The 25,749-nt window shown below is 38.1% G+C and overlaps 2 protein-coding genes across 3 annotated transcripts in view; both read right to left on the minus strand.

Annotated features, from left to right (window-relative positions):
- Positions 1 to 447: 447 nt before the first annotated feature.
- LOC148062832 (transcription factor E2F3-like) lies at positions 448 to 13,085 on the minus strand. 2 transcript variants are annotated; one of them, XM_087779018.1, is made up of 8 exons: positions 12,555 to 13,085; positions 10,921 to 11,041; positions 10,447 to 10,589; positions 7,322 to 7,410; positions 6,943 to 7,101; positions 5,539 to 5,653; positions 5,250 to 5,388; positions 448 to 2,285 (listed from the first exon to the last, which is right to left on the minus strand). In XM_087779018.1, exons 1-8 carry the CDS (start codon positions 12,822 to 12,824, stop codon positions 2,002 to 2,004), a joined length of 1,320 nt encoding a protein of 439 aa, XP_087635144.1. In that variant the 5' UTR covers positions 12,825 to 13,085; the 3' UTR covers positions 448 to 2,001. The 2 variants fall into 2 exon arrangements, with proteins under 2 accessions (XP_087635144.1, XP_087635145.1); XM_087779019.1 differs by lacking the exon at positions 12,555 to 13,085 and adding an exon at positions 12,183 to 12,398.
- A 9,778-nt stretch (positions 13,086 to 22,863) lies between these two features.
- Positions 22,864 to 25,749, minus strand: part of LOC148062833 (transmembrane protein 65-like) — a 47,045-nt gene continuing 44,159 nt past the window's right edge. Inside the window, exons 7-8 of the mRNA XM_087779031.1 lie at positions 25,345 to 25,450; positions 22,864 to 23,904 (exon numbers count right to left, since the gene is read on the minus strand). Coding sequence (XP_087635157.1) covers positions 23,767 to 23,904; positions 25,345 to 25,450 — 244 coding nt within the window. The 3' untranslated portion in view covers positions 22,864 to 23,766. The remainder of the gene's footprint in view (positions 23,905 to 25,344; positions 25,451 to 25,749) is intronic.

Consider the following 25,749-nt stretch of genomic DNA (forward strand, 5'->3'; position numbering starts at 1 on the left):
TGTTATTTTCTTCCATCATGAGGTATTGTACAGGACCAATGTGTCTGTATGTTTTGTCCAAATCCGTAATTATAATAAAAATATATAATGAATCAAAGGAAAACGGATACATTATTCGCCATATTTTTTTAATCTATTTAAATTGTATTATTTCATTTATATATTCTGTAATGCCATAACAAACCATTCCTGTTTTTACAAGACTGACAGAGGGCTGATTCAGTTTACTTATGTGTAATTATATTGTCAATTTTATATTAGGATTTTTCATTGATTATACATTTTTAATAGCTTTTCTTTCCCCATCATTCTTCATATTTGTAACGTGTACCGTAGAGCTTGTTATTGGTGAACTGCTGCGACAACTAAAAATGTCCCCAATGTGGAAAGAAAATGTATCAAATTAATAATAAATCAAATTTAAACATGAATAAAACAGCCACTTGCTCACTTATATTGCCTTTATTCAAAATTTCAATTACAAATGCCCTCAATACAAAACAATTCCCCATTCTCCCTCCCTCCCCCCCCAAAAAAAACAAAAACAAATATAATTGTAATTCCTTTTTTCAACAAAAGTTAAAGAACATACACGACACACAACAAAAGCGACAAAATTAATCCGACATTCAGCAACACGCTCACTTGCATTTCCGAAAATGCAAAACTGAAGTTTCAGCTCTCGTTTTTTTTTTTTTAATTTCCTCTCTCGCTCTGGTGAGTGGTGGGAGCAGGCAGCAACATACGAGAAAGAGTTGTGGATCCTACCAAAATACCTTTAGTCAGCTCAGAGTCGTATATTTGGTGACAGCTTATTACAAAACAGTGCTGGTTCAACTCTAGCGGTGAACGCGTGACTTTCTGTACAATCAGCAGATTACAGTGTGAAGTGAAGGAGCTGTAACTTTAGAGCCAAACATTCCTTTAGAAACAAAGAAAAGGTGAATTCTTCCCAAAAACAAAAATCGTTTCCAATCACACAAGCGGGTAAAAAAAAAAAAAAAAATGACCAGATTCCGGTCGCTGGAAATCAGTGGCAAGGGGTTTTAAGGAAAAATGCAATTTTCCTGACGGCATTTGTTGAACTTTTTTTTTTTTTCAACGACTTAAAACAGGCATAAATAAACTGGGATGTGACTAAGAACATTCATCTTTAATTTACACACAGTGAAGTCAACAGTTTAAGCCTTAAATTCATCGTAATAAAAAAAGCTGGAAGAACTAGCAGTGCAAGTCGGAGGGCGGAGAGAGAAAAAAAAGTATTGCAATATTTCATGACTTTAAGAACGTTCCTTTGACGAAGGGATTTTTGAAGGATTAGACGAGAGAGAAAAAAAAAATCTGTACCTTTCGCAAAATAGAAAAACTGTACATGGATTTACACACAACATCAACAGCAGCAACATCTCCAGGGGACAGTGTGACAGTTTCAACTCACCTAGTTTGTGACGTCAAAAGCCCTTCAGTGGCGATTAAAAGAGGTTGTTTTTTTTTAAAAAAGGCGGGTTGTTTAAAAAAGCTAGAGGAGGAACGTGTTTAAAGTCAATACTATCTGGTAAAGTTGATGGCTGGAGGAAAAATCAAAACAGAAGCGCGATGATAGGTCCTGAAAACTTTGATTATTATTATTATTATTACATTTAATGGCTTTTTTTTTTTTCTTCTTTTATTCGGAGCAGAATAAAAAAAGATTTCCAGGCTGTCTTAAGGCTCTTGTGTAATTCTACCATCCGGGTTGTGCAACATCGACTGAATTTTGTGATTATTATTCCACCCCCGAGTCCAGTTTTATCGTCGGGAATCCATCAGCATGCATCCACTTGTCTAGATGTGATAACTTCTACTTTTTTTTTCTTTCTTCTTTTTTTTTTCAATTAAAAATCAAGGTTTGCCAGGTTCAGGGAGGCTCCTGAGAGCAAACATTGACTCCGGACTTTACATCAGATCCGGCTCCACACAGTCAGGGATAAGGGGGGGGGGGGGGTCAATGGCGTCGCTCTGCTAGCTGCACAGCAGGTCGTCCAGGCCGCCTAGCGTGGGCATCTTGTCAAAGTCACACGTGTCGAACAGGTCGCTGATGCCCTGGTCGTCGCCCAGGCCCAGCAGGTAGTCCTCCTGGTCCAGGAGGGGCGGCCCGATGTTCAGGAAGGGGCCCAGCGAGGCCGGGATCTGGTCCTCGGTTTGCTGCAGGAGACTGGTGAAGGGCGAGGAGATGGGGGAGAGGGTGGTGACGGAGACGGCCGAGGAAGGCGGAGGCAGGGAGGGGCTGGAGGAGAAGCCCGAGTCTGAGGAGAGAATAGAAAGTATTTGAATCCCGAGTCCATTTACTTTTCCATCAGACAAACCCAAACTTGTTTATTCAACATGGTTTTACTCTGATCCTAGTGCTTCCATGAAATCACATTATTTAAAAGGAAGCGGTTAAGTTCGCCGTCTACGTTCATTTCCGTCCGGGCACTTCTTACTTGGCGACACTTTCCAAACATTAAACATTTATATCGACAAAAATAAAATGACGTTTATTTTTGAACACTGTAAAAGTGATTGATGTTATTAGATGGAAAAGGGGTTGAAAATATCTAGAACCATCTGCCAATACATATATATTTTTATGTCCATTTATAATTAAAGTTCTGGCCAGCGCTATTCAGCATGGGGGGGTCGGAGGGGGGGTTCTTTATTTTCTGTCTTTATTTCACAAAATGTGTCCCTCAAAATGCAGTAAATAGTGCTTTATAGTGTTACAAGTTCCATTTTACCCTATATGTCATTTTTGTCTATTAAAGCAACCGTTTACTCTAAATATAATCCCATTTCAAGTGGGGGTGAAATATCACTTTAAGACTAAGGTTTCATTATTACAATAAAATATGCAAAACTTTTTTTTAAAGAATTACATAAAAGTCAAGTCTTTGTCTCACTTGGACATAACTTTTTATTAACAGGATACGACAGCAACTCTATTTAGAGACATAAATGCACTGACGTGCAATAATTTAATTTTGGATATTGTTAAAACATATGAAATATGAAGTCGACATTAACACTAACAAGAACATCCGTTACTGTTGTCTTTCATGCGTCGACTGAAAGTTTCCTCTCGTCTCTACAGAACAGCAAAGTTAACTGCTGCTCATTCTATGCCGTGATGCGTCTTTAGACGTTTAATAAAGTTAGTGGTGTTGAATCTTGTAGCGTGAGCAGAGCCGCTGCTTCATCTGCACAAATAGTTTTTTTTTTTATTAAATATCGATACAGTGCTATTGAATAAACAGTCTTGTGAATAAAAAAATTGTGATATATTGATATTTCTTTCTTAATCCATAATACTTTAGTACCAATTTGGTAGCAGAACGCAAAAAATAGAACAAGAATAGCTAGTTTTGGTAACGTTAGTACTGGATACACACACTCTTGGCGGAACCAATGGGGGCAGTGTGTGCAGGTGCCATGAAGACTGTGACGCCGAAGAACCTCTGCAGTCTTCAAAACAACCACCTCTGATATTTCAAGTTAAAATAAAAACACCTCGTCTCATTATTAAACCTGAAAGACTGATTCGCATTTGGAAGATTTGTAAATATAAACCCTCAGAAAACTGCAAACGTGACTGAAGTTTTGAAACTTGAGGAAACACTTTAAACAAGTCAGGACGTCTTTGTCGAAGTTCAAAGTGAGTATTAGAGTCAAATTATGCCACCTTAAACTAACAAATGATTAGGTATCGAAAAAATGTACTGGTTTTAGTTTTCATTGATTCATTTTCAACCGCTTTATCCCTTGTGGGGGTCGCGGGGAGACTGGAGTCTATCCCAGTTTCATTGGGCGAGAGGCAGGGGACACCCTGGACAGGACGCCAGTCTGTCTCAGGACACACAAAGACAGACAACCACTCACACACACACTCATACCTACGGATAATTTCCCCCAAGTTCTCAATCAACCTTTGTATGTTTTTGGACTGTGGGAGGAAACCGGAGTGCCCGGAGTAAACCCACGCAACACGGGGGAACTCCACACAGAAAGGTCCCAAGTTGGCTTGGCCTGGAAGCGAACCAGCAACCTTCTTACGGTGAGGCGAACGCACCAACTACAGCGTAACTGTGAGCCCCTGGTGTTAGTATCGACGACTGAAATACTGGTGGAATCGTGATCATCCTACGTTGCTTTAAGTCGATTCATGACCAGTGTTTGTCCATATAACACTAACAAGGTTATATAAGGTTATATAAGGTGGATGTGGTGATTGCTCCTGATGATAAGGTTCCAGGGTTGAGTCAGTACTTGGGTGACTTAAGTCAGTCTGTCAAACTGAGCCTGAGAAACCTGGGTGTTGTATTTGATAAAGACATGTCTCTTGTTCGACACTGTAGAAAACTGACCAGAAACTGTTTCCTTCAACTGAGAAAAATCTCTAAACTTAGGAAAATGTTGTCGGAACATGATCTGGAGCTTGTAATCCATGCGTTTGTTTCTTCTCGTCTGGACTATTGTAACAGTTTGTTTTCATGTCTTAACAAGAAGGATCTGTCTCGTCTGCAGTTGATTCAGAACTCTGCAGCGAGAATTCTGACCCGCTCTAGTAGAAGAACTCACATTTCTCCGATCCTTAAAACTCTTCACTGGCTGCCAGTTTCTTTCAGGATCAACTTTAAAATTCTGGTTCTTACTTTCAGATCTATTCATGGTCAGACTCCTCCTTACATCACTGATCTGATCCAGCCTTACACCCCAGCTCGGGCTCTGAGGTCTGTGGATCAGAATCTACTTATGGTTCCTCGCACACGGCTCAGGACCAGAGGAGAGAAATCTTTTCAGGCTGTTGCTCCTAAGCTTTGGAACGATCTTCCTCTCTCTTTGCGCTTGATGGATCTACTGACTCCTTTAAGAAACATCTTAAGACGTTTCTATTTGTTCAGGCTTTTCCTTGATTTTCTGGAACTCCTGTGTTGTTCTCAGTATTATCTTGAACTTTAAAGTATATACTTTTTTTTTAGTATTGTTTTGATTGTTAAAGCGCTTTGTGACCCTGGTCTGGAAAAGCGCTATATAAATAAATATTACTTACTGACTTACTTACATATTTCAAGACTGGTATCAGATTGTATTAGTTGGGACACAAAGCCCAGGTATCAGGACTCGAGACACTAGTCTTGTGCACCTCAGTAGCAGGTCTACATCTAGTAGTATCACTATTAAAAACACAAGCTACCGACAAGCCAGTTTTTTCCCCGTCGAAAAACACAAACCTTGCAGGACTTTGAGGAAAGGCGAGTTCCCGTTGATGTCCGTGTTGCCGTTCTTCACCGGGCTGCTGGGCTCGTTGTCGTCGGGACACAGGAGGACTTCGATGGGACCCTTGGTGCTGGTCAGGTGGACGGACAAACTCTGGAACCACAGAGATGGAGAGAGAGAGAGAGAGTCAGGTGTGTTGTAGGAGCAGGAATCCCTCGCTCAAAAATCTTTGTTTTGGATGGTGAAGGGCGAGCGCAGGGTTTTCCGCAGACGGTGAGTCTGAACACGTTAGTCAGCACATACCTCTGCAGGATCTGGTACTTCTAGTTTGGTCTCTGTCGGCGCTTTGACAACAATAACCGTCTGGTCTTGAAAGCTCCCAATCTGTTTGATATCTTGGTACGTCACGTAGGCATACGTGGAGGAGAGAAGGTCAAAGAAATAACAAGTCCAGGCAGGAAACAAGAAAAAATATATATATTTTTTGGAGACGAGTAAGAAGAGTGACTCTTGTTTAAGCTACTGGGAACATTTTGGATTTCAAATAAAAAACACAAGATACTGGTCTGTTGTGTATTTACAAGTGCCAACGTTATCAGGGGTCCTACATCTTAAAGTGATAGTTCACTCAAAATGCAGATTGCACTCATTTTCTACTCATCCTCATGTCTCCTAAGGTGAGTAAGTAAAGGTTATTTGTAAGGGTATGGATTATTTTCAGAGTAATCTGTGCCTTTAGACAAAAATGTTTGTTCATTTTAATGTAGCGTCTGGAGATCAGTTGTCTTTGTCTTTCATCTTCGTCCAAAAAGACATTTAAAAACATCCAAATACCTCCATAATTGCTCGCCTGTAACATCCATCTTGTTTTGAAGCCTCGACATTAGGAATTGTTCCGGAAAATATATTAAACAGTCAACACTTGCAATGCGTATTTCAATGAGGAAAGACGTCAAGCAAGAACTGATAACTTCTGCTGAAAACGATCTTAAAATTTGGGCTGATTCTTGTGTTTTTCTTCCAGAACAATTCCTAATGTTGAGGCTTCAAGACAAGATGGACATTATAGATGAGCAGTATTTGGATGTTTTTAAGTGTCTTTTTGGAAGAAGATGAAGACACCTAAGCTCCAGGCGCTACATAAAAATGAACAAAACATGTTTGTATATAAATCTAAAAAGGGACAGATTACTCTGAAAATAATCCAAACCCTTAGTCGACATGAGGGTGAAGAGAAAATGAATTGAAATTTGAATTATGGGTGAACTATTACTTTGAGGAGAAGTTAAATTCAAGACATTTTAATACTATTTTAAATAAACCAAAATTGGGGGGAAAATTAGTGAAAATAGGTGCATGAACAATTTTACTATTTCTTTTTTTATTATTACTTTAAATTGAAATATTCATGACTGAAGTCCACCAAAAAACTTCCTGCATAAAGTACACTGAGCCTCGCTCTCCTGGTATTGCCTTCAGCCATTGAGAAAAATGTTTGGACACATCATTTGTATTGAATGTTGCTCCATACATGAACACAAGAGTGAAGATTTAAGATGGTTTAACAACAATTAAAGCCTTATTTTTAGATTCAACAAATATAATTATAGCAAACTTTCATGTGAGTCGGACACAGAACCCTTTTGTAAACCAGGACGCTTGAGCGAGTCCTCACACAGCTACAACACAAACTGGGAAAAAGGATATTTTTGATGGCTCGGCAGCTCGCTCAAATGGCCGGTCTCCAGACTGCATCTCTGGATGAGCTGCTCCAGCCTCTGTTCTTCTTCTGCCAGAGCAGAAACCTCGGCCGTCAGCCTCTGCCTGTGGTTGACGGCGCCCTCCACCTCCAGCAGGCTGCAGCCCCTGTGAGCGAGCGGCACATGATCAGCACACTTCTCCGAGAACACATTCCTAAACGCACCAAGATAGATTTGAGTTTTTGCTGCTTCATGGTTTCTGTGCATCATGTGAGCGTGCACACACTTGCCTCTGCTGCAGGAAAACTATAAAGCTAATGACACGCTTCAGTGTCTGGAAAATATCCTGCTACTATGTTGCGAAATAACCAAGAAAACAAACTCACATCCACTGAATGTTGTTCTTTGACTTCTTCTTGATGAGATGAATGCCCTCGAGGACATTTGTGATGTCGTACAACCTTCTTTTTTGTACCTGCGAGACAAAAGTGGTCAATAGTTTGAATTATGAAGCACAAGAACGAGGCTCTTTAGGTGAAATACTGTGAAATGAGGACCTTGGCGGATGCATGCGCCGTGTCTGCGCTTCTACATTCATGGATCGTTCTTATATTTGATCTGTGATTCATTTAGAACAGACGTCCACAACCACAGGTATCAATCTGTGAGGCATTTGTTACTGAGCCACACACACAGGAATATGAATCTAAATTAGGGCTGCACAAGATAGTAAATGTGTCCAAAATTGCGATACAGATATTAATGTGATGTTTTTTTTCTGTCACCTAAAAATGTAATGTCTTAAGTCAAACTAAACACAAACAACAAATACTCAAATCAACATGAATACTTTCAAACGTACAAAAGGTCCAAATATTAACATATTTCTTGCCTAAAAATAGCCTTTTTCATTATTCTACAAAGAAAATGACTCATTGTCTAATTTTTTTTTTTTAAACTAAAAGTAATTCTGCCAATGCAGTCTTGACACGAGTTTCATGGTGAAACATGTTACAAGAATGCAGTTGATGCCGAGTTATATTTGTCCATTTCTTATATTGTGCGTCTTCTTATATCATTTTATTCTGTACCGACACAACAACAAAAATCCCATTTTGTGTTAAACACACTGGCAATAAAAGTCTCCGATTTCTTTCCATCAAGTTCACTCTTTAAACAAGTGAAAATGAGTAACAAAATACAAACTAAACAGGAGTTTGTAGCAGAGAAACCAGTGATGATATAGCATTATAAGGGAAAGGCGCATTTTTCATTCATTAAACATTTTCTTTCCGAGGGTCAAGGTATTTCATTTCTTTCTTTTTACCTGAAGGCCGGCGCGAAAGAAAATGCAGACAAGAAAACTATTTAAAAATCATCTTATTTCAGGTCATTCTTCCTCTTATTTATCCAACTTTAACAGCTACATACCATGATCTTCATAAAGCTGCTTATTTTATTTTAGTCATTTGCTTCTAAACACTAGACATGATCAGGAAAATTAAATCTTATATCTGACCCACGGGCGGCTCTTGTGGTCCATGAGGACCCCATGGTCAGGGCTAAACAATGTTCTCTTGACCCCAGAAACAGCCAATAGATCCTCAGAGACTTTGAATTGAATCCTCTTAGACATAGTATTTAACTTAATATTAACTTCAGCTTCATTTATTAATTCATTTTCTGCTTGTTCCCTTATGAGGGTCGCAGGGGGGCTGGAGTCTGTCCCAGTTTCATCGGGTGAGAGGCGAGGGACACCCTGGACAGGGAGCAAGTTGGACACAGGACACAACCATTCACACACACACACACACTCATACCTATGGACAATTTCCTCAATCTAAATCAACCTCTGTATGTTTTTGGACTGTGGGAGGAAACCGGAGTGCCTGGAGTAAACCCACACAACACAGGGAGAACAAACAAACTCCTCTGACTTCAGATCGACATGTGAAAGAACCTTTCATGCGTAACTATTTGGACACAAACACCTAATAAATGACCTCTAAATGAAGGAGTGATTATCTCTAATATTTATGCAGAGTAGTTTTTTGTTACATGATCAGGAAGATCGTGAAATGGAGACCGAGCTCTTCACACTGACGTTATAACAAAGCCTGCCTTCATAATTAGAGAAATAAACACTTGTGAAAATATGAAGCTGTATCAGTGACGCTCAAATATCATGAAAACTCATCTTAAGAGCACTTATCCATGTTTTAACCTGATGTCATTACACAGCATTATCATTGTCCCAAATCACGCACTTCCTTAAGTGCACTGCTTTACAGTACACTGTAAGATGGTGCACTTACTTGCGCTGTGTTCAAATTTCGACAGATAGTACCGTCTCAAATCAAAAACCGCTGCTACACACTTGATGACTTGACAGCTTCTTCTTCTACTACTTTTCAACGCTGGAACCCTATCGTCGACACTTGACAGCGCTTTTCACCGAATTAAACTAGTTATAAGTTATTAAGTTGTGTTTTTTATTGTGTTATTATTGATGTCGTTTGTGGTAAAATCAGTGTTTTCAGTGGTGCAGCCATTTGATAAGCAGTGATGCATCTTCTGTTTAGTGAGCGTCATCCACGCCACTAAGATGGCGTCCGTCGAGGGTGGAAACCGTCGATCCACACTCAAATTTTCTGGGCTTTTTGGGTGTTGACTGCTCATCGTGAATGCATTTGTACTCAAAATATGAAGTGCAGAAGTGCGCGATTCGGGGCGCACCACTTGCGTAAAGCTACGTATCTTTAGCTGCAAAACAACGGGCAACTACACCTGTACGTCGTGACTCGTTTAAAGACCTAAGCTGTGTCTCAAATCTCATGCTTCTCTTTGTGCACTGGAGGTTAGTATGCATCAGGACAGTGTACATACTAACTAGTAACTAATTCTCGACAGATACTACGTCTCAAATCCAACACTTGTTGGACATGAAATGACGCCACAGCTTCTTCTTCTACTACTATTTAAGGATGATCTCAACCAGCTGTAGGAACACTAGCGACACCACTTTTTGTTTGGATCAAGAAATATGAGAAACGAAATATTTGCAAGATTTTTACGCCAGTATCAGCACCGAAGACGTATCCTCCTCCTACTGCTGGATGAAAATACACCTGCAAGTGTGTATATATATATATATATATATATATGACGTAACTTCCATTTAACAACGTCACTAAGATGGTCATTTAGTGTAGAAAGTGTCCATCGATCCATACTCTGTGGGTGTTTAAGTGACAATTTAGTGTGTATGGAGCACTACATTTCACATACTAAGAATTGAGACGCACTTACATACTAAGTTAAAGTACGCGATTTGAGCCACAGCTATGTTATGATTTGCTATAAGACCTAATATATTATGTATTTTCATGACCCACTAACTAATAATTAAAAATGTACTCATTTACTTCTTGCATACGTACAAATAACCACACATTTTACTACACGTTCCAACATTAAAAACCATCTGCACCGGAGACACGTCTCGTCATACCTGTAACGTTTCCGCGGCGAGATTCAGGTCCAGGACTCCGTCGGCCGACTGCGCCAGGAGATCCACGAACTTCTTGGTCAGCAGTCCGAGCGAAGTGTCGTAGCGCGTCTTCTCGGGCGGAGACTTGGGCGCTATCGAAGAAGCTTCAGGTGAGGAGAGGAGGGAGAAAAAAAGGCGTCAGGACAAAAAACGACGTATAGAGATTTCGTGATGATATGGCAGTTGGAACAGTTGAGAAACACGGCGTGATTCAGCAGCGACAGCATTTCAACATCAGATGAGATGTGTAAGAACAATCAGTGAATCTTGAGTCCACGAAGATGTCATTTAAGTATCTATAGTAATAGGAGACAAACCAGTTTTGACATAAAACGTGAATATTTACACAGAAGTACTCGCTCACGTGTGAACTTGTACAAAGGCAAATAAGTGACGTTGTTTTATTTCCATATAAACTACGATTCATCAACTGACTTTTGGGAGTCCTTATCCGTGATCCATTGGAAAGCGAGCTCGCTCCTCTGCCTCTGGGGGTCTTGACAGGTTCCGACTGGTACTGGTGGTCCGAGTCATCGAGCGCCAAACGCCGCTTCGCCTGCGAAGAGAGAGAGGGAAACATCAGGATCTAATAAAAAAAAAATCAGAAATTCTACCACAGAAGAGACATGTGACACGAGCGTGTTCAAGGATCTTAACGAATATAAATCAAATTCTATGGCAGACGATTGAAATCAAAATGGAGACACGATCTTAACCAATATAAATCAAGTGTCAATCAAGTCTTTCTGACAACTTAAGAAGTACTTTCTAAAAAAATGTACTAATGTGTTTTATTTAAGAGTTCATTTTTATGGAGATGAATCGTAAGAGACTTGTTTTTCGTTTGTGTCTCTTATAGACGTGAACTTTTGGCTCCTTTTAAGTAATGTTAACCACATTAATACGAGTCTTAAATACATATACATCAGTTAATTAATAGTTTAATATGATTGTTGATAAGTCACTTTGTTGTGAGCCTGAATCACAGACCAAAAAATCACTCGACCCCCCACACGTTAATAAAAAAAAAAGTGTCAACCCAGAAGAAAGTGACGCTTCACCACACGAAGCTACATCTTCCACTCGTTCTTTTTATCATTTCCTACTTTGTCAGGAGAATAAATGTCCTCTGTTGACACTCAAAATGTCAGCCATTTTACATCAGCAAGCTGCTCCCCTCACCCCCCTTCCCTCTCCCTCTGTGCCTGGTCATGGCTTCAGCTTCACACCAGTGTTTTAACCAAACACACACAGAAAAAGAAGAAGAAGAGGGAAAAAGAAAAACAACCCCCCAAAAAAAAGAAAAAGATACTTTGGGGTGATTTATGTGCTGGATCTTCAACACAACATTGCAGGATTGTTTCTCAGTCAACTTGTTAAAAACTCTTCGACGTGTGTGTGGAAACAAAAAGGAGTTTTTATTGAGATGTGTGTGTGTTTGCACTCGTGTAAAGCAGATTAAATATGAGTGCATGTGTCGACTGATAAGCAGGGTTAGCAACTGAAGGCTAACATTCTCAAGTTGCTGCTCACCAGACAAACTGATGCAGTCAATGTTTTTAGACTATATTTTTAAAAAGTGGTCTCGAGTCAAAACTAAGGATCGCTTTAGGACTAAGACTAGCTTCTGAAGACCACCTCCTCACTAACCCCCCCTTAAAAAAAAAATTAAGACTAGGCCACCGCTTGTCTCTTACCAATATTTCCATCTGGCTGCAAAAAACCTTAAGACCTTAAACGCACCATGAAGTTAGCATAGCTAGCTCGTGAAGCGCATATAGTTTTAAGAGGTTTTTAACAAAAAAAAAGTCGACACTCGCTTCTCCAAAAAGCGGTTAAATCGACCTAGTTTTCTTTGGTAACTAGCTGTAGTTAGTTAGCCTAGCTAAGCTTGAGTGGTGGTGGTGGTGTGGGGGGGGAAAGCCCTGGCTAAGCGGCTAACGCTACTAGCTTCCCCCCACCAGCCTCTCAACACAACAAGCTCTCGCTAGCTTAGCCGAGCTAACAGTACAGGTTTTCTGGGTTTTTTTATTCGGTAGGTTCGGCGGGATTTTTTTGTTTTGTTTTACCGGAGGTCTTCCTAAGGCGGGTCGTGGTCCGGTCCCGACAGCCTGGTGCGGAGTTGTGTAGATGTTGTTTATCTGGGGCTCGGACAGGCATACGCCGGTGGTAACGTTGCGCGGCGGTGGGGTCGTTATTATCTGGATATACGTCGCGTTCCCCTGCCCCGGGTTCAAGCGGTCCGCCAGGGTGGTCACCAGTATGTTGCCGTCCAGAGGCGAGCTCCCGACCCCCGCGAGAATCACTTTGTCCGGGGCCGAGGAGTTCCCTCTTCTCATCTTAGCAGTTACTTTTTTTTTTTTTTGCGAGGCGTCGTTGCTGCTAATCCACCGCGATTCTCACACAAATATGCCCGCGGGAGTGAAGATGAAAGTCCGATGCATCGACTTCCGCGGTGGATTTATCCCGATGGTGGCGCATTGAGGCAGATGCGACGGATTACAAAGTCGCGCAACACTTGTTTGGCTGCGCGCAGAAATGGCTCCAGGAAGCGGCCCTGATGAATGAAGGATACGGTTTACGCGCTCAAGAGCACCTCCCGCGAAACTCGGATTTCCCGGCTGTTTTTCGAACCGCATTTGCATACGCGCCGCGATTGGTCGACGGTGGAGCCAGTGGCTGGCCGCGTTGCTGGTGGGGAGTGGTGAGCCAATCGGGCGCCGGGATTCGGGGCGCCACGTGTTCATTGGCAGATGTAAACAGGCGACGTTAGCAACCACGCTGCGTGCGATGACCGAAACGAGCCGCTAGGTGGGATCGGTGACCGGCGATTTTTAAGACGAATGGAGGGAATTTTAGAAATAAAAATATATTTTTATTTATTGTTTTAAAATCGTTAAGGTGTCATCGGTTACATACAGACAATATAATAAATAAAAAATATATATATGTACACACATTTTATTGCAACTTGTTTTACTGTTTGTATCGTATATCTTTGCTTTGAAACATCTTAAAACATTTTTATTTGTTCAGGCTTTTCCTTGATTTTTGGAGACTCCTGTGTTTTTCTCAGTATTATCTTGACATTTAAAGTATATCTTTTTTTTATTGTTTTGATTGTTTAAGCGCTTTGTGACCCTGGTCTGGAAAAGAGTGATATAAATAAAAATTACTTACTTACTTTATATATATTTTTATCATATTGCATCTTATCTTGGCTTTTTATGTCTACGTTTGCAAAGACTTATATTTCCCAATATTGTATTGTTTTTTTTGTTTGCACAATATTGTATTTTTTGTGTGTTTTTCATTCCACACTATTGTATTTTCTTTTAGTGCATTTTTGTATTTGTATTGTACAATATTGACATTTTGTATTTTCCATTGAACAATGTTGTGTAACGTATATTTCATATAATACTTTCTTTCTTTTTTTACTGTAAATTTTTGTATTTTGTCTCAATTGCACAATATTGTATTTGTATTGTGTGATATTGCAATCGTTATTTTAGCTTACACAATATTGTATTCTTGCATATTTTATTTTGTATTGCACATTTTTTTTGTATGTTTTATTTGTATTGCAAAATATCGTATTTTGTTTTCCCCCATTTCACAGTATTGTATTTTTTTTTCTTTTTACTATACAATGTTGTTTTTCGTATTTGTCATTGCACGATTTATATTTTATTATTATATATTTTTCATTGTACAATATTGCATTTTTAAATTATTATTATTTATTTGTTGTACAATATTGTATTTCGTGTTTTTCATTTTACCATTTGTATTTCAGTATTTTATATTCGTTATTGCACAATATTGTATTCTTGTAAAAGTTTGAAAGAGTTGAATAAAAACAGTTGAAGCTAAAAGCAAATATACGAAATATAAGTTAATCTTTTGTATAAAGATGTGTATTAAATGTATCTGATCATCTGTAATTAAAATAAAATTTACAGAATAATATAATATTTGAATCATTCATCATCATTGTCCAGCAAAAAATATATATATATATACTTAAGAAATAAAATAATTACGTTTATCTTTAAAAGGATGAACCCGGAAGTTCTTTAGCCTACACGCCTTCACTCTGTTTTAGTCACGGATTATTTTACCTGTAAAATCGTGGACAGGTAAATATAATCCCCGGGTGGGCGGTGACATCACACACAAATTTAAACAAAATTGGGCAAAATAAAATAGATTTTGGATGAGTTAACTTTCACAGAAAACATCGTTGATCGAATAACAAATAAAAGTAAATAAAAAAAAAGGTAATAACATTAAAAAATAATAATCTTATCATCGCTGAGAGTTTATCATCCGCGTGTGTTTATTGACTTTATTTAACAGATCAAGGTGAAAGGTGGAGTTTGTGTGGGAGCGCTTGTTTTGAGCAGCGGCTCCTCCTGGTCCGGCGATGAATCATCAAACAACGTCGACGATTTTTGCTCTGACGTAGAAAACAAACGCGCTGAGCTGCAGACAAGACTTCAACGTCATCTTGAAAATGATTAAATTAAAAGATTAAATTAAAAGATTAAGAATAATTATATATATATATCATTTAAATTATGTTTTTCAATGAACATACATTTTTTATTTAATCATTTATATATTGAAAGGTTAAATTAGTTTTAACATTTTAAATTACACATAGTTTGATTTTTAATTCCAATAATTAAAAAAAAAAGAAAATTCTAAGTGTTATATTTTTAATTCATAGCCTCAATATAAAAATGTTGGTATAATAGTGACACTGACGAATATCATAAGAGTACCGAGCTACTTGAATTTCATTTTTCTGCTAAACATTCAAATGTAACCTTTCAAAATACAAAATAATTGAATTAAAATTATTCGTAAAAACAAATTCAACATTTTCAAAGTAGAAATAATTTGATGAAATTATGAATTAACCCGTGTGTTGTCTCAGAGTCAAGAGGAACGACCTCCATATGTATTTATAGATCCAGCGAGGTCGTTCACCTTGACCCAGAGAAAACACAAGGGATACCACAAACACATTTGTTCCCTGGGCCTTTCGGGTCACCTTGACCCTGAGATAACACAAGGGTTCATTTGCCACCAGGTTAACTATATTTGCTCGTTAAAATTTACCCTCAAGCCAAACGTAAAAACTACTTTTAATGACCTAACTTTATTCTAAATATACATGCAGTTACTGTCATTTAAGTACTTGTTATAAATGGAAGAAAAAAAAGGTGTTTTTTTTTTTGACAATGATTAGATTTTTTTATCAGGTAAATATATTGACCTGTCAGCTGCTGGCTGGAGCTGCTGCCCTCTGGTTCTGGTTCTGGTTCTGGTTCCATCTCTATGTTCGTCCCGGTCCAGTCGGTCCATTCATCGTGTTTAAAGAGTAAATGTTGGATCCAAGATTTAAACACTTATTATTATATTATTAAACATTATTTGAAGCATACTGGCCTGCATTGGTCAGTACCTGTTAAAAAATGAGAACAACCATCAGAAAGTTGAGTTGGCGCGCTAATGTCTACAGTCAAAATTGGAAAGCAGGCAAGTTCATTGACGAGTTCAAACAAATATGATACTTGTGTTTATTAAATAGTTTCCATTGAAACGATCATGTCGATCCTTCAGTACGAGCTCTTTTGTCGGTACTTCCTGGTCAAAACTCCAGATGATCGCTGACACAAACATGTGCACAGTAGAGATTTAAGACTGAAAGATCGATGAATCGCACTTTAATGTTTCCATATGATTTTTAGACAGGAAGTGAGTGTTTTTTAGACAGGAATGAATCACGCATTTAGGAGGAGGTGTGTTGGCAAGAATCTGTCGATACGATGCGTATCACGATACAGTGTCAACGATACCATATATCGTGATACTGTAGTAACAAGAATATATGTGCAGTATTGTCCAGTACTTGACTCTGGTGCTGTGATAGTGTAGTAACAAGGCTATATGTGTAGTATTGTCGAGTACTAGACTATGGTGATGTGATAGTGTAGTAACAAGAATATATGTGTAGTATTGTCGAGTACTAGACTCTGGTGATGTGATAGTGTAGTAACAAGGATATATGTGTATTTTTGTCCAGTACTTGACTCTGGTGATGAGATAGTGTAGTAACAAGGATATATGTGTATTTTTGTCCAGTACTTGACTCTGGTGATGTGATACTGTAGTAACAAGTATATATGTGTAGTATTGTCGAGTACTAGACTCTGGTGATGTGATAGTGTAGTAACAAGTGTATATGTGTATTTTTGTCCAGTACTTGACTCTGGTGATGTGATACTGTAGTAACAAGTATATATGTGTAGTATTGTCGAGTACTAGACTCTGGTGATGTGATAGTGTAGTAACAAGGATATATGTGCAGTATTGTCGAGTACTTGACTCTGATGCTGGGATAGTGTAGTAACAAGAATATATGTGTAGTATTGTCGAGTACTAGACTCTGGTGTTGTGATAGTGTAGTAACAAGGATATATGTGTAGTATTGTCGAGTACAAGACTCTGGTGTTGTGATAGTGTAGTAACAAGAATATATGTGTAGTATTGTCGAGTACTAGACTCTGGTGATGTGATAGTGTAGTAACAAGGATATATGTGCAGTATTGTCGAGTACTTGACTCTGGTGCTGTGATAGTGTAGTAACAAGAATATATGTGTAGTATTGTCGAGTACTAGACTCTGGTGATATGATAGTGTAGTAACAAGGATATGTGTGTATTTTTGTCCAGTACTAGACTCTGGTGATGTGATAGTGTAGTAACAAGGATATATGTGTAGTATTGTCGAGTACTTGACTCTGGTGATGTGATACTGTAGTAACAAGTATATATGTGTAGTATTGTCGAGTACTTGACTCTGGTGCTGTGATAGTGTAGTAACAAGAATATATGTGTAGTATTGTCGAGTACTAGACTCTGGTGATGTGATAGTGTAGTAACAAGGATATATGTGTATTTTTGTCCAGTACTTGACTCTGGTGTTGTGATAGTGTAGTAACAAGTATATATGTGTATTTTTGTCCAGTACTTGACTCTGGTGTTGTGATAGTGTAGTAACAAGTATATATGTGTAGTATTGTCGAGTACTTGACTCTGGTGTTGTAGTATTTACAGACCACATGACTCTTGATGAAGTCGTAACTGCTTTCATTTGTTTTTAAACCAAAATATGTCAAAACATCAGCTTTAAAAATCTGCTGCAGTCGACTGTATCCTCTGGTCCTCAGTCATCGCCAGGATGCCGCTGGATTTCATTGTTCATTTAGCTTCACAGATTGGAAATTAATTGCAACACAGAAATAAATAAATTCGGCCAATTTAAATAGTTTATTGTTGTTATCAAATTGTAATTATTTAGTTTTATATACAATTTTTGGAAATACAAACAATTAAATACTAAACTAAAAGAGAATGTGAAAAAACATTGATACAGATGCTGTTGGAAAAAATGTAGATATTGAAGTGATATTTTCTTACACCTCTCCTGAGTCTTGTGTGTCAAAGTACTACCAAGAGATGATTTTGGAATCTCTAGATCGCACACGTGTGATGATGTGCGTCGTCACTGAATCGCACGTATATACAAGTGAATGTTTGAGTCAAATTAGAAGAGTCAGCGAATTTAACACATTTCTGTGATGAGACTCCATCGAATGTCTGAATCGCACACGTACGGTTGAATCCGTGTGACTCGATTCTGATGACTACAAAAAACAAGTGAGTCTTTCTGGGTCAAGTTCCTGTTCAAAATCTGAGGAATCTTAAAAATCGCACACATGTGACGATGTGCATCATCACTGAATCGCACAGGTGTGAGAGAATCTTTGAGTCAAAATAAAGGAACTTTTCTATGGTTCGGCAAAAGCAGCTCCATTGAGTGTCGCACATGTACGGTTGAATATGTGCGACTCAAGTCTACTGACTAGACACTGATGCTCTGAATCGCACACATAATCGAGTCTTTCAGGGTCAGATTTCTGGACCAAAAGTAAGTTAGAAACGTCTGAATCGCACATGTTTTCTGACCAGGAAACTGATCTGAGGTCAGTGAACCTTGCTGTGATTCTAAACCACACATGTGTTAAGTTCAAGTTGCTAAAAAATTGACTACAAAAGAAAAAAAACAAGAATTTTTGGAGGATCTTCAGTTTCGAACCAAAGTTTTCTCTGGAATGTTGGTGTAAATAGATTATGAGTCGAGCACAAGAGAAGGATTGTTCGACCCACAGTCGACCGTCTGAGGTCACGACTCCTCGTCAAAACACACTGGCTGAGGAATCTCTCATGACTGAAATCCTTCCAGACTGTTGCTCCTCAGCTTTGGAACCATCTCTGTGTTTGATGATCTACTGACTCCTTCAAGAAACATCTGTGTTTGATGATCTACTGACTCCTTCAAGAAACATCTGTGTTTGATGATCTACTGACTCCTTCAAGAAACATCTGAAGACACTTTTATTTGAGCTTTTCATTGAATCTTTTAAGTATATATTTTATTGAATATTGTTTTGATTGTTTAAGCGCTTTGTGACCCTGGTCTGGAAAAGCGCTGTATAAATATAAATTACTTACTTAATTACTATAGCAACACTTACAGGGTTGAGGTTCAGCATGCAAGCATTAGTGTTATTTTTAAATATTTAAATATCTATATGATACAGAGCAAATGTTTTTCTTCTGTTATCTGCTTTAAAATGCATTCGTAAGTAAGTAAGCAAGTAATATTTGTAAACTAACTAGTATTTATAAGGGTGTGTAAAAAATTATGAAAACTCTTAATAACAATATTGCTTTGTTCACGATAACATTTAGATATTCAACAGAACTGAATCGTTATTAATTTATATATATATTTAATGCTTTGATATCAAAATGTAATTTTTATCACAGTTATTTTATGGTTTATATATTTTTAAAGTGTGTACAAAATACAATTAATGTTTTTTTTTACGTATTTACAATTAACAAGTTCACAGTGTTTGTTCATTTTTGTGTTGCAATTAAACTTCCCGACACTAGATGGCAGCAGTCATCACGTCCTCCGCAGCTAAAGGAACAATAAAATCCCAGCCATGACTGAGGACAAGAGGATACAGTGACTCCAGCAGCTTTTAAAGCTGATGTTTCGACATATTTTGGTTTGAAAACAAATGAAAGCAGTTACGACTTCGTCAGGAGTCATGTGATCTGTTAATTCTGCAACACCAGAGTCAAGAACTCGACTATACTACAAATACATACTTATTACTACAGTATCACTATATATCATTGACACTGTATCGTAATAGGTATCATAGCAAGAATTCTGACCTGCTCTAGTAGAAGAACTCACATTTCTCTGATCCTGTGTTTGACGTGGTGTCTTGATCTTTTAAGTATATATTTTATTGAATATTGTTTTGATTGTTTAAGCGCTTTGTGACCCTGGTCTGGAAAAGTGCTCTATAAACATTACTTACTTACTTACTTACTTAACTCTGTCATGAAGAAAATCCCTGTTTAAGTAAAAAGGGTGATTTTGAGTTTAGCAACTGACTTTCAAACGCTCTGTAATTACGATAAATTAAATTGAAAAGTGTATAATTCTAGATCCATGTACTTCCATGTGTACATCATCAGTATTCTTTCCTCTCAAACACAGCACAGGGACACTATCTTTGACCTCCTGACCTCACATCAACAACAACAACAACCATCGCTGAAGAAACATGAACTTTCTCCTCCGTGAAAGAAGTATTGATGAAGTTCTTCTGTAAAGTCTGGACTGAAGGCAGACGAGGGATCGGAGAAGAAAAAATATATTTTTTAACGAACACAAAAGAGATCTTGTGAGGACAAGACAAAAACACATGGTGAAGGTTCTACGGAGCTATTTTTGTCTCATATTTATATGTAACTGTACTGAGGGTGATCTGCACATATTCAATGTTGCACATGTGTTGTGATATCCACAAATGTAAAATTCATATTTGTAACTTGTATTTCTGTATTTTAAAAACATTTGTATTTGTAAATGTATCATTTTAATTTACAAAAACAAAAAAATAGACTTGTAAAACTTGAAATTCTGTGTGTGAAATTACATTTACATGTGGATCACATGGATTCACCAAATACAAGTCTTGCTTATTGTGAGACAATAAGCCAAAAAACCTGCAAAAACTGAGACTTCTTCATCGCCTTGCAATTCACACGACAGCCACTAGAAGGCAGCGTTGTAATCAACATTGACTCTAAACATTCAGTGACGTCAATCACCATCATCTGTCAGTACAAACTATTAACCTTGTTCTGAAGTAGATAAACAGATTTTGTTTGACGGTTTTGTTCTGGAGTAAAACTTTTTTGACGCTTCCGCGATCACAGTCAAGTCATCAGACGCTAAATTTGGGGTGCGCTTAATGACCGAACATTACGGTAGCAGGGAAGAAAAGTGAAATAAATGTCTGGGAAAAAACGACTCTAACTATGATGACATTTTTGTTCGTGTTTCTATGAATTAAAACGTCTTCTCTCTCGATTTTTTCAAGACGTGAACTGTGATCTGTGATCCATTGTAATAAAGTTCTATCTAATCTGCCTCCAAACCTCACTAGACGTCACTCGTGGTTAGAACCAGAAGTTCTGGGTTCGAGTCCCGCCTCGGTAATAACGAATTTACCTGTTTTTTTTTTTTTATTGTGTTTAAAAAAGAAAGCAAATTCTTTAAAAATCCTACAATATATTGAAACTAGGTTATAAAAGTAGTCTTTGTAGCTTTTCTTTCTCATTTAATAATTCAATGTTAATTAGTTTTTGACTTTTTAGATAATATAATTAAATCCCTTCAGTTTAACCTAATACAATATTATATAACATTTTTTGCTCAAAAATATAATTCTGTACTTTTTTATTGGGGTTTCATTGTATAATATTTCCTAGTTTGACGCATCACATTTAAAATAAACATTATTTTTCTTGCTTTGAAAGAGATACGAGCAGCCATGAGTTCGATTCTCAACACAGACTAAGCGACCATCGTTCCCCTCGAGAACATCTCAAAGTAACAGCACGAGTGTCCTGAGGGTCGTCGGTTCAATCCCTCTGAGCTCAGGATGGATACGTTCCAGCGACTAATGACAACCAGAGGGAAAGAATGAATTCAACACGACATTTTGTGATGCATCGACTCCACCGTGAGTGACTTTAAACCCTTAAAATCTCATTTTTTAACACTGAATACACACATTTGAATAAAGATAAATAATAATAATCTTGTAATCCATGCATTTGTGTCTTCTCACCTGGACTACTGCAACAGTTTTTCATGTCTTAACAAGAAGGATTTGTCTCGCCTGCAGTTCATACAAAACTCTGCAGTGAGAATTCTGAGCCGCTCTAGTAGAAGAACTCACATTTCTCCGATCCTTAAAACTCTTCACTGGCTGCCAGTTTCTTTCAGAATCAACTTTAAAATTCTGGTTCTTACTTTCAGATCTATTCATGGTCAGACCTTCCATCAGTGATCTGATTCAGACTTACACCCCAGCTCGGGCTCTGAGGTCTGTGGATCAGAATCTACTGATGGTTCCTGAACACGGTTCAGGACCAGAGGAGAGAAATCCTTCCAGACTGTTGCTCCTAAGCTTTGAAACTCTGTGTTTGATGATCTACTGACTCCTTCAAGAAACATCTTAAGACCTTTTTATTTGTTCAGGCTTTTCCTTTGATTATGGAACTCCTGTTGTGTTATCAGTTTTATCTTGATATTTAAAGTATATACTTTATTGACTATTGTTTTGATTGTTTAAGCGCTTTGTGACCCTGGTCTGGAAAAGCGCTATATAAATAAAAAATCACTTACTTACTTACTATAGGCAAGTTTATCAACTTCTATTGTGTAGAAAGATTAACTTAAGTTGGCTTTGACTGTTAGAGAAAATATTGAATATTTTAGCGAATACATTCATAAATCTTTTTAAAATTCGACATAAAAGCTTGTGAAACTGTATAACATGTTTTTTTTTTCTAATAAGTGTATTAAAAACGGTGAATAATGTGTGAAAATGTCATTTTTACTGATCTTCAAAAGGGAAATTAGATCAATTTATTTTCTTTATTATCTCATAAATAAGATACTAGTATTAATACCTCAAATTTAAGTTTATATTTTCAGTTGTTTAATTACCTGCCATTTTTTTTGCTCTCCATCTGTTCCTTGTTCTGCGCTTCAAACACCTGCAACGACACCGCTAGATGTCGCTATAATAACTAATGATAATCAGCAGAAAACACGTTTTTTTTTCAAAAGGTGTGTTAAAACAAACACAATATCAAAAACTTGTGCTCACACTTGGTGGAAGAATAACCAGGAAAAAAAAGGTGCCATAAGGGTTTTTATTAGCAGTGCATGCTGGGAAGTCAAGCATCGCCTCTAAAAACCAAAACTACATCCACATTTATACTCTTTTTATACATCTTTACTTGTTCAGGAGCTTAAGATAACTTCAAATCAACAAATATTTGGGATGAAAGGAATGTTAAAAATCTTCATGAAAACACGTGGAAAACGCAAATAAATACATAAAAGTGTCAAAAACAGGAAGTGTTAAGACTCTCGCGTGCTTCAGATCAGCGGCTCTTCACGCCAGCAGAGGGCAGTAGAGAGTCGTCAAGTTTAAAACATCGCAGTAACGTTAGATAATATTATATTTTCCTTCTCGTTTATTATGTACTTCTATATACGAGGCAGTTCTTGTGAGTCGCTACTGCAGCTTTAGAGTTGGTAGCACGACGCCGGGAAAAAAAAACAAAGACAAAAGAGGGAGAATTCGTGAAGCTACAGAAATAATAATAAATTGATGGATATTACGTTTAAAATCTCCCATAATTTCCTTTTTTTTTTAAATGAATCACACTTGATCACGTGACTTGCCCGAGTCACAAAAGAGAGGCTGGTTGCTATAGCGATAGCGGCCATTTTTTTTTTTTTTTTAAGACGGTAAAACGTGCTCGTTGTAAATTAAAGATCCAACACTGGAGGTGCGTCATGCGAACCGAACCGCCGCGGGAGCTGAAATCCACGCCTTCAAACATAGAATTATTAATTTTTTTAAACTCGGGTTTTTGCACCGACAACCTCCAGAGGCAGGAGATAAAAGAGGTTGAAGTAGCAGCAAGTCTGACGGATCAAGTTCATCCTCGAGAGACTCTCTTCTGTGCTTCGCCATCATCTTGAGATCCCTCTCCTCGCCACTAGAGGGAGTCCTTCGAACCAGGAGGGGGATCAGTTTTTGTCGCTCTCCATGGACTCCGTCTTCTCCTTCTTCTTCGCGTCTTTCTTCTTCTTCTCGTCGTCGTCCTTGAAGAACAGAAGAGGGAACATGCCGAGGATGCAGCCGATGCCGACGCCGATGGCTTTCCCCTGAACGACGAGAGAAATAATGATGTTTATAAACAAAGAGTTTCTTCTCCGCGAGTTCCTCACCTCCGTCGCTCTTCAAATCTGTCTCTTCCTGAACCCCCGTCACACTCACTTCATTATCCCCCACTGTCTTTGAACGCATCGCCGTTTAGGTCTTTTAACTCAAAGTCAAATATTCAGTCGGAATTTTCATAGATGAAAAGGGATAAAAATACGTTGAATTAATGAGATCGTTTCCTACATTAGCCTGGAAATGAATCTTCATCCTTTAGAAAACACTTTACTTTTCTATATATTTTTTTATTCTCTCTTTGAATAAAAATAGTTTTTTTTAGCTGAAAATGTAACTCAAATGGCCTCCAGCCCAGTATCAGTCTGCACCAGAAAAAAAGTATTTATATTTCTGTCTGAAAGGCGTTTTATTTAAAAAAAAATATCGTATTTTCTCTCAAGTAACATTTGTCCGTGACTCTTGACATGTCAACACACTCGTTTGAGTCGAGTTAAAAAAAATAATCTTCATTAAACTGGTCTTGCTTCATATATACTGACTGAGGACAAGAGGATACAGTGAGTCCAGCAGTTTTTAAAGCTGATGTTTTGACATATTTTGGTTTGAAAACAAATGAAAAAAGTTACAACTTCATCAAGATTCATGTCGTCTGTTAATTCTGCAATGACTGAGGACGAGAGGATACAGTGACTCCAGCAGCTTTTAAAGCTGATGTTTGGACATATTTTGGTTTGAAAACAAATGAACGCAGTTACGACTTCGTCAAGATTCATGTCGTCTGTTAATTCGGCAATGACTGAGGACGAGAGGATACAGTGACTCCAGCAGTTTTTAAAGCTGATGTTTGGATATATTTTGGTTTGAAAACAAATGAAAGTAGTTACGACTTCGTCAAGAGTCATGTGGTCAGTAAATACTACAACACTAGGGTCAAGTACTGGACAATACTACACATATATCCTTGTTACTACACTATCACGATATATCACTATATATATCGTATTCTGATTATTTTGGGTTACATGGGTTCCCCCGTTATTTCGAGTGGTTACGATCTTAAAACAAAATCCACAACCTTTTTTCACTTTATAAATTAACAACATGTATTTGAACTGACAAACTCAAAAATGCACGTGAGGCTCTCGACAAAACTCTCTCGGTAACGGTGACATCATGCTTTGCCGCCCAGCCAACCAAGACCCTACAAATGTGTACTTGAGCTCGTTGACTTGACAATTCTGCTGAACTCTACTACACAACAGATTTGCTGACTGAGCATAAATCTACAGGAACTTTAGGTCAACAGATATGATGAGAATAATACTTGTTTAAAAACTATGTCTCCAGTTGATTTCATCGGATCCAACCTTAGAAGCAAATCCCTAAAACATCTTGTCACGCAGTCCGGACTCATACTACGTACTCACCGAGTGAGAGCTGACCCTGGTCTGCCACATGTCGGCCTGTTTGGGGCTCAGGTCCGGGATCTGCATCCCCAGTCTGGACGCCAGAGCCTCCACGTACCCGGCCAGCCTGGAGGTCCACAAGGAGACACAAGGGTTAGAACGTCCAGAAGAAGCAGAGACTCTTCATCTTCATTGCCGACGATAATATATTTTAATGACGCGTCGTTATTCCTGCGTCAGTCGTTTCTTATCGTCGACGCTCAGACCAAAACAATCGATAAGATAAAACTAATCAGCAGACGAACGTCCGATGTGTTTGTTTTGATCGGATCACAGCAGGATTTGGAGAAACCAGATGAAATGATTGGCTTGTGTTTCCACTGATCCAGGACCAGATTGATTGACGCAGGAAAAGACATTAAAGAT

The sequence above is a fragment of the Callionymus lyra genome, chromosome 17 (genome assembly GCF_982586985.1).
Source record: "Callionymus lyra chromosome 17, fCalLyr1.hap1.1, whole genome shotgun sequence".
Classification (NCBI taxonomy): domain Eukaryota; kingdom Metazoa; phylum Chordata; class Actinopteri; order Syngnathiformes; family Callionymidae; genus Callionymus; species Callionymus lyra.